This window comes from Apium graveolens, chromosome 1 (genome assembly GCF_009905375.1).
Source record: "Apium graveolens cultivar Ventura chromosome 1, ASM990537v1, whole genome shotgun sequence".
Taxonomy (NCBI): domain Eukaryota; kingdom Viridiplantae; phylum Streptophyta; class Magnoliopsida; order Apiales; family Apiaceae; genus Apium; species Apium graveolens.
The window spans coordinates 192,843,809-192,860,685 of record NC_133647.1 but is presented as its reverse complement, the minus strand read 5'-3'; the positions used below and the strand labels follow the sequence as shown (position 1 = coordinate 192,860,685).

General features: G+C 30.8%; 2 protein-coding genes across 3 annotated transcripts; both read right to left on the bottom strand.

The window, feature by feature from the left end:
• Positions 1–1,476: 1,476 nt before the first annotated feature.
• LOC141714322 (2-oxoglutarate-dependent dioxygenase 19-like) lies at positions 1,477–3,286 on the bottom strand. Its single transcript, XM_074517848.1, has 6 exons — positions 3,218–3,286; positions 2,808–3,083; positions 2,188–2,423; positions 1,999–2,077; positions 1,751–1,912; positions 1,477–1,659 (listed from the first exon to the last, which is right to left on the bottom strand). Exons 1-6 carry the CDS (start codon positions 3,284–3,286, stop codon positions 1,477–1,479), a joined length of 1,005 nt encoding a protein of 334 aa, XP_074373949.1.
• Positions 3,287–4,890: 1,604 nt separating this feature from the next.
• On the bottom strand, positions 4,891–9,031 carry LOC141674535 (uncharacterized). 2 transcript variants are annotated; one of them, XM_074481246.1, is made up of 11 exons: positions 8,442–9,031; positions 8,158–8,295; positions 7,526–7,714; positions 7,129–7,266; positions 6,903–7,024; positions 6,676–6,808; positions 6,429–6,558; positions 6,266–6,345; positions 6,037–6,171; positions 5,698–5,943; positions 4,891–5,214 (listed from the first exon to the last, which is right to left on the bottom strand). In XM_074481246.1, the coding sequence occupies exons 1-10, from the start codon at positions 8,889–8,891 to the stop codon at positions 5,713–5,715; spliced, it is 1,746 nt and encodes a 581-aa protein (XP_074337347.1). In that variant the 5' UTR covers positions 8,892–9,031; the 3' UTR covers positions 4,891–5,214; positions 5,698–5,712. The 2 variants fall into 2 exon arrangements, with proteins under 2 accessions (XP_074337347.1, XP_074337344.1); XM_074481243.1 differs by lacking the exon at positions 4,891–5,214 and having other exon boundaries at positions 5,302–5,943.
• Between the last annotated feature and the right edge of the window lie 7,846 nt (positions 9,032–16,877).

Below are 16,877 nucleotides of genomic sequence, written 5' to 3'. Positions count from 1 at the left end.
ACATATAATTAATATTTATATTTTTAAATCTTAGTGAAATATCAAAAAAAAATTATTTTGTTTTAGATTTATGTTTGAGGAATAGGTCCATATATACATATATTTTGTCAATAATAATGATAACAATAATCATAATCGTAATAATATATCATCCAATAATTATACATGAGAAACATATCAAACATAAATCTAATTCAAAATAAGTACTTTTTGATGTTTTAGTAAAATTTAAAATTCTTAATATTAACATTTACAATTCACTTACTTATATTGTTAATTTGATAATTAATAACATTTGATAATCGAGCATACATATGTCAATTGAACTATTTATGTCTCCAATTAGATAAATTATATATATATATATATATTATTGTTATACTTTAACTATTATATTTTTTTGTTACAAATAAATTCAAATTCAAACAAAGATTAAGAAACTTTCATCTATATAAGTACAATACATACTTCGAAGTGTTGTATAAATTATCAATCACATTTTTAACACAACAAATAGACGACGCATTTCTAACATATAAATATATAAAATAATTATGAACAAATCAATATTTTATACATATTTATGGAATTTTCGTGTATCACACTGACTAAAGATTGTGTTTTGTGTAAGTAATGGCCTACAAGATATCTTGTTATTATTTTCTCTATCGTCCCGAGTGAGTTATACCCCCATTTTATTCTCAAGTGTTGTTTTGTTTGAAATGTATGGTAGAAAATGAACACATACACGCATATAATTTTTTGCTTATAGCCTTTATTAAACATATGATCATGTTGGTTTATATTGATGTTTAGCTGCGGCCTTACACGTCACAACTTGAAAGAATGGTAGCGACTGAAGCAGATAATCTTAGTAATATTTGTGTATCAAATGAAATTAAAAGGAGTCTGGCATGTTTAGAACTATGTATTTGTTAATATTGAATGAGGGATGTGAAAAGGTACTAAGGTCAAGAATAAATATTCAAATAAAAAATAAATATAAGCATACAAACTACTATATTCTGCGGTATCCCAAACAACTACAAACAATTTTACAGCAACCCTCATGGATCATCCTTAACAGTGGACAACAAAAAATACCACAAACATTTCTACAACAACCCCCATAGATCGTCATTAGCAGTGGATAACAAGAAATACCACTTCAGACCTCTATTGTTTCAGCTTAATATCAAAATTCCAAGAATACATTCAACTCACATATCACCACACCCCAAAAATAACTCATATACACAAACAAATACGTTCTCAATCCACCGGGCAACGACGCATATATTATTAATAATTGCAGTTAAAACAAATACTCGCAACAATATTGCGACTACACTACAGATACGCATGCTCATATACAAAAATAAGTACATCATTTATCTATTAGACAATAACATAAAATATTGTGTTTACAATTACGGTTTGAAAATAAAATTTAATGTACATTATAAACTTAGTTATTTACTGAAGATAAGTTGTACCTCGATAGGCCGATGGATTATTCTCATCCTGAACAAATGTGGATGTTGGTACAACAAACTTATTTTCATCCAGTCCATAGAAAGTCACCATTGATATCCATGTAGTCTTATAATTCACCACCACTCTATGAACAACACTCTTGTATTTGCCATTGGTCAATATCTGTTACATAAATAATATTCATCATCATAATTCTAGATATTGAAATTAAATGTTATAAATTTCATAGTTACGTCAAATGAAATAGATGTACCTCCATATGATCAGAATGGTTGACCATCAAGTAGTGTGGGGGAATGTCAACATTAAACCAGGTTCCATTTTGTTGTATTTGAAGGCCACCAACTCCATTGGATGTAAGAATACTCAACAGCCCAAAATCTGTATGAGGAGATAAGCCTACAGCAAGTTCTGGCTGTGGACATGTCGGTATATGTTCATTACAAATAGGTCCATCCCCTTCTCAATTTCAGCTATATCGTATAGATACGATTCCTCGACTTCCAAGCTCTTTGAAACTCCGCTAAACAACTTCTTCATCACTTGTCTTTGTTTTGTGCTAATCTCCAACAACGTCTCCCTGTAATTAATTGTGTACGTACATCGTCAAATACAAGTTAAATCACTTTGATAAATATTAGATAATTGATAGTGCAAACGGTGGAGATCGAGTGAGTTAGATAGCGTTACCTAAAACCCTGAGGTTTTTTAGGAGAGTTGAAATCAGGATGTACAAAGAGCTTCAAATAATCTCTCCAGAAGCGTGCTTCAGTTGATACATTAATGCTACTTCCGAACATCATCATGTCCATCACATCCTTCTTCATCTTCAACTTCTGTTTCTCTTCATCTGACATTGAATTAAACTCTTCACATTTCTCAAGCATCTTTTCATGTAGTTTCTCTGATATGCCATGCTTCTTTACCTGTCAATTGTATAACCCACCAGTTTGTGTAAATATATATATAGTGAAATGAAAATATTAATTTATGAACCATGCAGGCCGACCTAGACATTTAGGTGCCCTATACGAATTATAGAAATTGTGTCCTTGTTTTAAGGTTGTTCAGAATTTTTGTTTGATATTCAAACGAAACTAGCCGTAAATAACGGTAAAATTATATACAAATATTTTTGGTATCTGAGTGCTTATTAAAATGCTTGCAAATAGATGTATATAAATAAATTTATGTTATGTATACTACATGTATTTAAAAAAAATTGTGTCCGCACTGCCTTAGTCGCCTTACCGACCCTCGAACCATGCAAACTAGTATTTATATATACCTCAAACTTAAAACATGTATACCAGGAATGCCCCCCAATCCCTGCAAGCTTTTCCAAGCTCACGGACACATTCAGCTCGCTGGACAGGGTCCTCAGAGTTGAGGAGCGAGTAGTCAATAACCGGGATGCCATCACCAGGTAAGGCAGTAGAGTCACTTGGCTTCTTGAAATATGCATATTCACGAGGGATGGAGGAAGTGAGCTGCTTCTTACAACAACATGTAACCAACTTTTGGACTGAATTAGGATTCAGGTTTTCGCCTATACTCTTCGGTGCTGAAGACATGGTGAACTTGGACTGTTAACCAGAGATAGACAGAGATTTGAGATAAAGAAATTTGATGAGAATAACTCATATTTATAGCTAGCTAGCGCTTCCACAATTTCGAGACTTGTATTTGCATTAGTTTGTTGCCGCCTAATTTAAGTCACCAAAACTAAGGAACCCCGTAGCCATAGGGTGCATGTCACAGCGACACGGGCATGCCCTGGGCATGCCATCACGTCAATTAGCCAGGCATGCCTTTTCATGATTTGGCATGCCTTTTTACTATTTTTTTTATTTTTTAATAATTATTTTAATATTAGAAATATTCGGAAATGTAAATGAGAATTATGATAGTGTTTTTATCCGACCCAGGGTGTAAGGGTTTGGATGTTTTTCAACCTTTTGACTGTGTCTATGCCTATAATATTCTTCGTGCTACCACTATCAATCACAACTGCAAAAATATGTCCATTAATAGTGCACATGGTAAGAAATAACTGGTGTCGTTGAGATTTTCCTTCATATTTTTGGGCAAACATCATCCTTCGAACAAAGAAAGTTGTTTCATCTTACACATAATCCTCAAATTCACCATCTTCACCATCCGACCATACTGATACCCTTTTTCATCTTCCTATACTTCTCGTGCAATCATATTTACTGCCTGTTTGAGGACATTAATTCGACCTATGACCAGGAAGATTACACATATAGCACTTCCTAGTCATGGGTTTAGCATAAAAAGTTACTAATATAAATGAGTATTATGATGGTATTCGGTTATTACTATCAACTAACTTTAATTTTACATTCAAGTTCACTGTATATTAGTATAATAAATATGTTTTAAATTTTATTATATTTAATTGATAAATGGCATGTCATTTGGGCATGCCTTTTGACAAAAAGCATGTCCATAGGCATGCTTCGCGGAATCTCGTGACAGGGACCCTACGTAGCCATCACAAATTTGATTTTTCTCAGACCTGTCACTTAAGTTTATGATAAGCCGTTAAACTTCATTTGTACGTACCCTGGTGCATATTTTATTTAATACTATTAGCTTAAATCCGATGCCAATGTGCGGGTTCCCTTAATATTTAAATAAATTTTAAATTTTATTTATTTAATCATATATTAATTTTAATATATTCATATTAATATATAATAATTATAGATTTATAATAAAAATAATGAAAGAATTAGAAAAGAGGTGTAGTTTAGTAAGATAGATTTTGGTCGTAAAGAGATTTAGTAAATTAGGAGTTTAGCATATATATAACACTATTTATTTTTATTTTTAATAATTAAAATAAGACGAGAACCGTTAAACCACAATATAACTCATTATGATTATTATATTATAGTATAATATAAATTGATGTTTGACTTTTTTTTCCCTCTTTTAAATTGGTGTAATGGTGTGATCAAATCATTTCTTCATGGCGGATACAAAATCGGACATATTTCCAAGGACCAAAACATTTAGTAAATTAAATTCGAAAATATATTATAATTTTTTCCATGTCACGACAATATAAATTTACAAGATTAGAGGTATCAACATCTATATCCAATAGAATCAAAATATCGATCGTTAAAGAAACAATAAATTAAATTAATGTTTACAGTATACTATATGTATACGAATGTAAATGTTTTTAAACAGATTATATATTTATATAATTTACTCAATTTAAATGTCAAGTAATGTGATATGATATCTAATCTAGTTTGATTTAAACATGACACCGGTCTTCGCCTCTACCCCATAAATTAATTTGATTTATACATGACAGGAGTCTACGCCTCTACTACATAAATTAATTTGTATCAGTCAATTAACAGTCTATCGGATTTATGTTCTTCCTCTTGTCTTGGGTGTTATCATCTAGATTAATTTCTAGATTAATGTAATTTATTTTGCAAAAAATAATACTCCCTTTTTGACAAGTTACATACTTCATCCTGCAGTCTTTTTACCTTTACACACCTTGCTTTCTTCAATACAAAACTAGTACACTTCCACGCATTCAGTTTACCCGTGCATACACAAGTCTGTGATCTAAAAGGAGCCAGTTGCAGAATGTTCTTAAACTCAAATATGCTGCAATAGCTTGAAGTCATAGAACAACTTATCCACCAAAAGCAACCCAAGTCCCTAAACCATGACACAAGGCAAACATTACGTAATATGCTTACAACCATTCACCACATCAGCAAATAAAACAAAAAAGGAGTATCGAACTTCATAAACCAAAACGTTACATGTAAAACTAAATTACAAGATGTGGGTCTTAAACAGACAAATATCACGATATAAAAAGTTGAAAACCCAAGAACCATGACTAGCTATGATCATGGACCTCTTCTGAACCACAACACTGTTGAAAAGAGTCGCATCAAGCACAGTATAACCTTAGCATGTATTGATAATGTTACATTTGAAAGGTTAAATATTTGCCTAAAACTCAAATTTAAACCATCTCTGGCTTCGATTTCACAAAACCCTATAATACTTGGTCACAAAGTGCCGCATTCTGCCGCTACTTTATTAAGGGTAAATTAATTTTTTTCTTTTGCCTATGTTCATATTGTTCGGAATGGATGTTTCTTGTATGCATGTATAAGGCAACAGACTTGCCTCTATAGCACGTTCTCACACGGAGTATTGACTGAAGAGTGCCGAAAGTTCCTTCCAATCTAACGACTCCAAGTTCGGGGAGAAAACAGCAGCACCAACACCAAGTGCGATGACAACAAAAGCAAAACCTTTCATGCATCCATGACCACGTGAGACCCTTCCGAGTAACCACTTGCAATACTTATCTGCATTCTTGATGAGTATTTGCTCAGCATGTTCTAGTCCATCTGTTAATGCTTTCTCATTCTAGCAGAAAAGAAATGACATAAAAGAATAAGTTTGCTATTTATGCACCACCACATGTTTTTTGCTAACACATATGTAGAGAGGCACCATTACCTTTTGTCTAAAACTCTTGAGTGTGTCCCCCAGACCCTCGAGAGAAGATTGTTTGACAGAGAGCTGCCTCCAGTCCTCAGTAAGCTTTCTCAAAGCAGCAACACTCACATCTAGATTATCCATATAGATGTTGTCCTGGTATATCAGATGTATGGCATCATATATAAATTTATTTCAGAATCTGCAATTGTACAAGTTCACAGAGATAAACGCTTTGAACACAACTTACCCATTGCTTGTAGCAATCAGGGTGTTGAGTCAAACACCAGATAAAGATGTTTGTTGCTTCTCTAGACAGTTCAGGAATGCCTGCACAAAGTGATTGAACTAATTATATCAACTAATCTCACAAAAAGTAGTTTCCTTGATACATATTGCAATTTGTAGTTTACCTTCCCCTGCTGCTTTCGCAGAAATTGTCATTATTTGCTGAGAAACTTGTTTCATTGCCTTGCTTCCAGGGACTCCAGCAAGGGCCACCTCTTTGAGGATGGGGTATATGGCCTCAAACCTTTCAGTGGCCTACATAATATACCACAAGGCAAAACAAACGAAAACATTTAGCATAAAACAGATAACTCGGACAAATAAGTGTACATAACATATCCCCCCCCCCCTTCCCCAGTGGAGGTAGCACACCTTGACTCTAGATGATGATGTTGGGAATGTTACTCGCAACAACAAATCAAGTGCTGAAGGTGGCATCAATCGCTCCCCCTTTCTTACAGCGCCGTTTACTAAAATACTACGAGCTTTCGGGGCAGACAAAATTCTAAAAAAAAGTATGAGATTAAAAATAAAATTAATGATGGCATGAAAGTATAAAGTGATTCACGAAGAGATATGGCATCATGGAATGTTCATACCTTTCCACTAACTGTAAAACCAAGTCCCTTGTTTGTGGATTAGAGCCTTGTTTCCCACCAACTATAGGCAAGACAAGATGTGACCACAAGTATAACCCTACCGCAAGATCTCCTTGACAGGCCTAAATAACATAAGAATTTATATTTAGCATACATATGCGGAAGAAGTAACCTCTTTTCTACAAGCTGCTCTATAGTTGCACAAAATTCAGTGTTAATAGCTTACCTGAGCTACCACCCACACAATCACCGGAAGCTTGTCTTGTCCTTTATACTTTGAATTCTCATTGAGCACCGAACATAAACTGACAAGAACATCAGGCTTCCTTCGCAACACCATTGCTAGGACTGAGAAAATTGCAACCTGCCAAAGCACATTAGTGTACAAGTCATGTCTTTACATCACCGGGTGAAGTGAATTAAGATTATGAAAACATAGTTAATGATGAGAAGTCCTTTATGACACAAATTTTATAATCAACACAGGACTTGAATTTAAACCTGGCAAATTTTGACAGGCCATTTTTCTAACAAAAGGGCACTAACAATAATTTTTTAGTGTCTCGGCAGCTTTCTTCTCGTTTTTTTCTTTCATCTCATATAAACAACAGATGACAACTTACCTGAGACTTAGAAGATGCTTGTTGCACGGCTTTCTTGGCACTCTTACCGCTGGGTTGTTGGCTGGCTAGATCAGCAAAGATGCTATCTAAAGACCACAATACACAGGAACCAAGAGACTCAGTCGACCGCTGACTGATCCAGTCAGCCGATGTCTTATAAACAGCTTCAGATATGTGAGAGACCGGAACCTGATGAATAATATCAATTAATTATGAATACGCAACTCCATTTTACATAATTATTATCACAGCATATATTCTCCATGTTAGTTATATAAGGAATGATCTTTAAATGACAGTGGTAACTAAGAAATTAGTCTCGCAATTCGAGAAAACATTTGATACTTAAAGATAAAGCAGTATATCGATATATTCTAATAAGGTAGGATATCCAATATCAAACCATTCTTATTAAATTAATGGTCACAAATTCCTTTTATCACTAATAAATAAAATACATTATGCAGTTCAAGTGTTCAACATAAACTAGTACCTATGTCTTATATAATCAACTAAATAATCCAGCACAATGTCAAAGTGAATCATCCTGATTAAACTAAACAAAGTATAGTACACATTCATCGTAAAGATTCAGATATAAATATATAAAACAAAAACAAAAATAAACTCACATCTACTATCTTCCCAATAGTGGACTCTCGAAACAACTTGCTCCACGGAAACTGAGAACCGCTCACACTCGAAAATGCCCTACCAAAATAATCCGCAAATCGCATCATCTGTATATCCTGCTGAGCTTCATATGACACCTACAACCAACAACATTTCCATCAATTCTTCATAATTCATCAGATTAAATCAGAATCACAAAAACAAAAAAAATAACAAATTAACACTCAAATTCAAAAATTCAAAATATAATCATACAAAAAAAAATCAAAATCAATCAACTAACCGATATATCGGCAAGAAATGCAGCTAAATCATCCGCATCGATATTCGCCGCCGCCTCCGCCACAGTAATTTTCGGCTTCTTCACTTTCTTCACCTTTACTTTCTTCTTCTCCTCCACCGCCGCTCCATTTACAACAACCTCTCCGTCGCTCTCGCCGTCCGACTTTTTCGCCGATCTCCCCTTCACCGCCTCGCCATCATCACCGTCAAAGATCGCCGCTTTCTGCGCCTCGATTCTCCTCCGCCGCTCCTCCGCCTGCTTCTCCAGCGACGTGAACACACTCCCGCCGGATCTGATTTTTTCGCCGGCGGCCTCCGATTTCTTCGCGTCCGGCTTCTGCTTGCGATGTTTCTTCGCGTACGTCACTTTCTGCCAGCCGTGATTGTTCGAATTCGAAGCTTCTGATTCGTCAATGTGAGTTGAATCAATCGAATTCACTTTGTCCTCCATTGTTTTGTATGTGCGTGTTTTTGTATGTATATGTCGAGAGAGAGAGATGAGAGTAACAGAAAGAGAGAGAGATATAGAGCGTTGACTGGTACGAAATTGAACTTTGTCGAGGCTTTAATTACGGGAATGCCATGGAATTACGTACAGCTTTTTTGTGTGTATATTTATTGGGAATGATCAGATATGTACCCGTCGTTATCCATTTCCGTCCCACCAGGATGTTTACATCTCTGTCGGCACGGAGACCAATATATATATATATATATATATAAGTAGTTAAAATAATAAAAAGTGAAGAAAAATGGTTAAAATAATTGGATCTATTAATATTTAATAATAGATTTGAGAGAGTGGAGGAAGTTAGTGAGTGTAATAGTGTTTTATATTATTAAAAGTTTATTATTTTTGAAATGTAAAGAAATGGATGGGACAACCCAAAATAGTAACTGTAAATAAATGGATGGGATAGAAGGAGTATTTGCCAAGAATATTTAGAAAGTGCTAGTACTTTTTATTTTATTTTGAATTTTTTATATTACAATAAATTAAATATAGATTTTTAACTAGTGCACGGAACTCAAATTAGCTCACAAATATTTTTTCCATTATTGTGACACGATATTTGAAATGTTTTAATTTGAATGTATGTACGTATGATCACATCTTATTATTATGAAAATTATCAACCGTATATAATACATGTCAATACTTATTTGGCAACGATTCTCGTATTTGAGTCGAGATACGTGTTTTTTTAAATAAATATGTTCCCTCAAATGTTAATAATCGAATTTAGTGAACTATCACGAATTTTGAATTAATAATGTAGTTTTCTTATTACTCTTTGTGAAACTAATCCATTTTAACTTTTTAATTGATTCAATTGAATAAAATATGCGTGAAACTTATAAATACTGTATGATTATATGACTAAAAAATTATCATTCGAAAGTAACTATCCTATTTTAAAATATAAATTTTTCTTATTTCAAACAATAAAAGAACAATATATTATCTAGCGAAAGCGAATATATAAACCATTTACAAAATTCACCGTTATTTATTTATTTAACAGGAGTTTGTAGTTGGGGTAGATTTGAAAATTAGCCGTTTGTGAAGGTCTACAAATTGGTACTCGATTCGATCTTATCAATAAATGAAGTAATAAAGATTCTGAATATTCGAAAAGTACTCGAAAGAAATACTCAGTTAAAAACTGGGATAAGATATAATGCTCAAATTTAATATTTTTTTACTTATTTAACTTAAAATATTTTATAAATGATACATAACATAATTAGTTATGTCTTAGAGTACCTCGAAAGGATACTTAATATAAAACTCGAAAATTTTAAACTACTAATTTATAATCTTCGTATGTATTTAGCTTATATTTTTTTATAAACAACTTGAAATAAAATTAAATATTTTTTTAAACATTTTGACTAGTCTTTTACCATTATTTTATTACAAAAATGTTTAAAAATTATATTTTCTTTCAGAAACTAGTAGTCACTCCGGGTGTTTTTAGCCCATTACTAAATCTTTTCAAATTTCAATTATAAAGCCAGGTTTTTTCCGAGTTTTACCCACGTTTAACCGTTTAACCCGAGTCAAATAAAAAATTTAGTTATGATTGAGTATAGTAAAATCGGACCCGAAATAGGTCCGAGTTCGAGTACTCGGCTGAGTATTCCAAGTTTTAGAATGTTTGGCAGTTTATAGTTAGTCATGCAGTTACAAAGACAATTGTGGCAAGTACGCAAATAAAATCAAATTTGCAAAGATAATAAACGTGTATTTATGCCATTTGATTTTGACACATTTCAATTCCAACTTTACGATACTATTTAGTTTTTTAGAAGATTACATAAGATCACAAGTACATATGTTATGATTATATTCTCGAAAATATATTTTTACATATAATATATATATTTAACTATTCGGCAAGATATTACGACATAATTTATCACTTATTACCTCATACACTTGTATAAACCTGTTCTTTTCGATAAACTCAGTTATTTTTCCTAAGAGTTAGATGCATAAGATGCATAGTGTGTACCTGTAATTATATACTTATGCACTTTGTTTGTGTACTCATAATTTCATATATAGCAAAGTGTGTACTTAAAATTAGCGAATTCATGCAAATAACATAATTCCATTAAATTTGACCAAAACGGTTAGTTTGTTTCTTTTTTTGCAAGGATATAGTAGTCTTTCCGAATGATTCTTTCGTAGTTCGTATAGATATATAATATAATTGTAATAAATCATAGAAAATATGTAATAAATCATAATAAAATATATTTCTCTTAATAATTGTAATATATTTGCTGAACTTCTTTTATCATTTTTTAATTTAATTAAAACAAGTAAATAACTTATAAATATTAATAAATCACATACCATTTTTCATTGCATTTTTTATTTATTTAAAAAATAACATTTTAACAAAATTGAATTCAATCTTAAAAAATATTACAAATTTTGCTTTTTCAAACTTATCATTTACGTATACTTAAAAGTTAAAAATGTCATGGGTGCCATGTACTTGTATCACTTTTTAAATTTTAACAACATTCACTTTAAAAAAAGTTTTATCATCAAAGAAACTGTAATTAATTAAAATTTAGATAAGAACGAATCAACTTCATAAGATTTATTTAATATTAATCTAAATTAATACAAATTAATAAACAAAGTTGATCAAATTTTTATAAATTCAATAATAAGTTACACATCAAATTATTTAGATTGTGTTTTAATGAATAAAAGTACTGAACTGACCTTCTAATACTTAACAGTGTTAATCATATTTTTGACTGAAGTACATAATTTGCTATATATCAAATATCAAACTGCGGTACACAAAGTGCATAATTAATAAATACAAGTATATATTATGAATTTAACTCTTTTTCTTATGGACGTAAAAGTAATTTCTAGAGTGTTGCACTAATATATAAAAAAAAGTTTGAATTTTGAGATTATATTCTAATGTTACAGGCGATCATTTTAGGAAAAAAGCATCATTTCACTAGAATCACTAGTAATGAGAGAATCTTATTATGGCTCCATAGAATCAAAATGGATTGCAGGAGAATTTCAGGGGTGTATTCATTTCAGATTTTAAAGGATTGTTAATAATCTACGGATTTTAAAAGATTTTCGTTGATTTCAATTCTTCGTGGATTTTGATAAAGTTGATTCAAAATTTTGTAGAGTCTTGTAGATTTTGTGGAGTTTTTTAGAAATCCATCAAAATCTTATATATTTTGAAGAGATTTCAAGATATTAAAAATGTACTAGCAAATCCATCAAAATCCACAACTTTTTTAAATAAAAGAAAATCCATGGACTTTTGAATACCATCAGATTTTGATGGATTTTTTAAAATCCAAATTGAATACCCCAAATTTTAATTAACTTTTTAAAATCTAAATTGAATATACTCAGATTTTAAAAAACTTTTTTCAATCCTTATTGAATACCTTTAGATTTTAAAGGATTATTTAAAATCCAAATTGAATACTACTTAATTTCTAAAATCCATAAAAATCTTTCAAAATCTCAATTGAATATCCGTTTAAACTAAGCTATCTAAATAAGAGCCCAACAACCATAAAACGGCAAGTCATATGGGTCACACCAACAAATCACTTGGGCTGGGCTCAATAAACAACTAAAGCATAGAGAACAAACTAGAGGCTAACAAAATGACATATACAGTGAAAATTATCAAGCTAATATTAACAGAGAAAACTAGGGGATCTGTAAACCGGGATGCATTCTCGAATCTCGAGCTACAAACCGGGTTAAACCGTAATAATAGTAAATATGACGTAAGATTGATTGACAACTAGTGGTAGTAAAACACAGTGTGCTGATATTTGGACAAGATGGCTGATATTTGGACAACTAGTAAAAATAGTAAATATGACGTAGGATTGTTTTTTTTTTTAACTTGAAACAGCAAGCATCCCATGTATTTTAGAAACGACCCATTTACGGAAAATCCCTACAAATTACAAATTATTTTTTTCAAAACATTATGTTTTTTTTCTTAAAAAACTAAAACTGGTATAAAGCTAATAAAAAAACTAGGTGAAGACTTTACAGTGAAATCTTCATAAGTATACACGACACATAACATAGAAAATATAAATATTGAGGGAGCATTTTAATCAAAAAAAATTGAACTCGATTAATAAAAAATCAGGATGATATTTTAATTTTCATCCTCGGCAGATGCATATTCTCACGATTCAAACGGGCAGGATAATTTTTGTGCCATTTTGGAGATATACTCTTATGTTTAGTTAACAAAAAATAAATATTTTTTTAAAATTCAATATCCGGCACAGTTTATGTGTAATTCGACTAATATTAATTAACAAAATATTCTATAGTCACAAGTGCCTAAACTCTATGCATTTGTCAGAACCGAACCTATAATTTTGGGGTGGTAAGATTAAATTTTCGATATTAATCAGTGTAGCTGTTAACCTCCTTAAATGTTACTGCTTCCGTCTCTATTCCATTAATTTTTTTATATATTTTTTTTGTATTTGGCAAGTATTTTGAGACTATTGTGAGTATCACTTTACAATTTTTTTAAAAAATATTTGTTTACAAAATATTAAAATTATATTTTTATTTATAAGAAAAAGTAAAAAAAAAAAGTAATTATATTCAATAAGAACGTAAAAGTTCATGACTAAGCCCCTGTCCACCGGATGGAAACAGTAATATAATTGAGATACAGTCAACGAACCAACATTTTACCGCATAACTGACGGCTCAGTCAACGATACAATTGAGTTGCATCTGAAATATTTACCCTACAAAACTGGGAAGACCTACTTTTTTCTCAATGTCAGGGCAGCTTTTCAGAAAAGGACTTGATAAGAGCTCCTGACAGGTTTTCTGTACGATGTGTAATTTTATTTCAACCAATTTTCGAAGTATGCGAAATTACAAAATTGAGCAATTTGACTAGATTTATTTAATTCTTTTACTCTGTAAACAAAACTTGTTCTTAGAGGTACCTTCCCTTTTTGTTAAGTTTGAAGATCTCTGTGTTTTGATGAAGATTAATATTAATTTCCCTTTTGCAAAAAAAAAACATATGAGAAAAAAAAAATAACTATTCTTTTTATAAATTTGTTTAAAACAAACACAAACGTAGTTTTTAAACTTTAAACACCAAAGAAACTGTCTAATGTCTAACGTAGTAGACGGGGGCTGAATTGACGTAGGCTCACTTTGCCGTGGAAGTAAATGTAAATGTAAGCTGAGAGTTGTTGTACAATCGATGCAGTGTGTTAGAAGTTGCCGGCGTCACAATATTATACTGTTATCAATCTGCGTATGAAGAAAGAAGATATGTTAATCATGTCCGTCATTGAGAGAGAAATGGGAATAAACAAATTAAATTATGTAAATTACTCGAATTCAACTCATAAAATATTCAAATTTCGATCTGGGAATCAAAATTACCGAGAGATATTTAAAACTAACGTTAACCAGTCCCGAAAAATAGAGACCATAACATATGATAAAAATCGGGAGAGATAAGTGTGGGACCCTAAGCCATGTTGTTGAAAGATGGAAACTTTACTGTTAAAGAAAGATGTTTTGGGAATCAAAAACCACGTGTCAGAATCACGTGGGCTATCAGAAACAGAAAGGAGTAGCAGGTAGGGCCCAGTTGCCTCAGCTGAGCTGCCCGAATTTCCGTTTCAGCAATCTGACAGTCAGTTGGGCCGTCTTTACGCTATTCTATGGGCCGCACACATCACTTTCGTCTTTCTTTCACTTGTACTCCATCCCCCTCTATCTATGCATCTATCATGTGCCTATTTCGATACACACTAATTATCCACAATCCACATTACACTATCTTTTTGTAAAAATAGTAAATCTATTTTTGTCAAAATTAACAAATTTTCTAATTCCTATGCTAAATTTATCCTTTTATTTTATTCTTAACAGCTAACTAGGAGTAGTTAGTTGTAGCAATTTGGATTACAATTTAAATATCGAATATGTATAATGTATTTTTTTACTTCTACTAACAAAGATACCCTTTTGAATTCAAATCAACAGAGGCCGAAAGTATAAATCTAAAATATAATTAAATATAACAAGAAAATGAATATCGATTTTTGTTGAAATTGTAAAAATATAAGTTTAAGTTCAATTAATATAATAAGTGTTTTGCATTTATATATTACACTAAATTTATTTAATATTAGTTTAGTTAATAATTTTAGTATATATATTAAATATGTTATGAGATAATTTGTATTATAGTAATTTTAATAATATCCTAGCTTAAGTGCTAAAAGTAATATAAAATATTATGTTCTACTGCGTATTTAACTAACTTCAACTACAACAATTACATGAGTGTGACTTATTCATAATTTATATTTAATACTCCATCCATCTCATTTTAGTTGTCACATTTGAATTTGTGTCGGTCAAATTGCCTTAAGTTTCACTGAAATTTATTAATAATTTATAATTAAAATAAAAAAAAAATTACATCACTGGAGAGGAGATTTAATCTACTTTAATATATAATTTTTAGTTTTTTAAAATAATATAAAAGTTATGTTTAATATTTGGTCAATTTTACTTCTATAAAAGAAAATGTGATAACTAAAATGAGACGGAGAGAGTATTTTATTATTAAATACAAGAGAGAGAGCAGAATGTGTAAGATTTAGAGGGGTCTTCCTCTTCCCAATGATATAATAAGGCATTATTATGATATTATCGGATCAAGTTTTTAATAGTTAAATGTCCTAAATTATAATTTGGAATATCATAAAAGGCATTTTTTGTACAAATTGTTAACGAACTTCTTAAAGGTGGTTGAAGATTAATTTAAGAATAATGTTATATATATTAAATTGAGTATCAAAATTTAGCCTCAAATAATGTGACAATGTTAACTTAATAATGAAATATTTTTATTAGTAAAATTTATGTAAATATAAAGTGTCTACAATTATTAAATGATTTGTGGAATCTCAAATCTCAATACGTGGTATTTGAAATTCATTTTGAGTACATATTTGGTGCTTTTAAAATTATTCTTAATTTAAATTTGTATTAAGAACTCAAATTGATAGGAATAACAACTGGGCGGTTTGGTTTAGTTTTAAGAAAAACCAACTTGATACCATATATATTATCAAAATTAAAATCAAACTGAATGACATCCAAAAATTGAAAATCAAATTCGAGCGGCTAATTTTCAGTTGACTTAAAATTTGAACCGAAACCAAAAATTATGTAGAAACTAATAGAAGAATTATTTGAGAAATAAATTAATTATCAAGTCTTTTGCTAAAAAACGACTTTTTTCCCAAATTATTACAAATATAATAAAATATGTATAATTAAATTTAGCAACTGTATCATTAAAATTAGTATGCTTATTTTTTTTTATTAATTATGCTTAATTATTCTAACCAATTATTTTTCTCATTTTACTCGTGTTTAATTTGAAACTAGTAAATTTTATTTATCAAGCATCTAACCAACTTTTAATATATTCAAAATGTTTTAAATTTAAGTGCTCAATTATATATAATTAATGTTTACAAGTGATGATAATATATTAAATTTAATATAACAAGTTCAGTCGAATTTTGGGTCAATTTCGGTTAGACGAGGTTTCTTTTTTTGGGTCAGGTTTAATTTGATTAACTTAAAAATTAAAATCAAACCAAATTTTATTCTTTTTAAAGAGAAAACCTAAATTTTAAATCAAATCGTAGAAATTTGATTCAGTAAAAATCGTTTGAGTGCGGTCTGGTAAGCACAACTCCGAAGCACGTACTCGGCAGAAAGTGACTTGGTTTTTGGATCGTTTTCGTTCAAGACGATTGCCTTGGAAAGCGTGTTCTAAATATCCATAATTTTCTGGCAAAAAAAATAATCCATAATTCGCGATGATCGCTG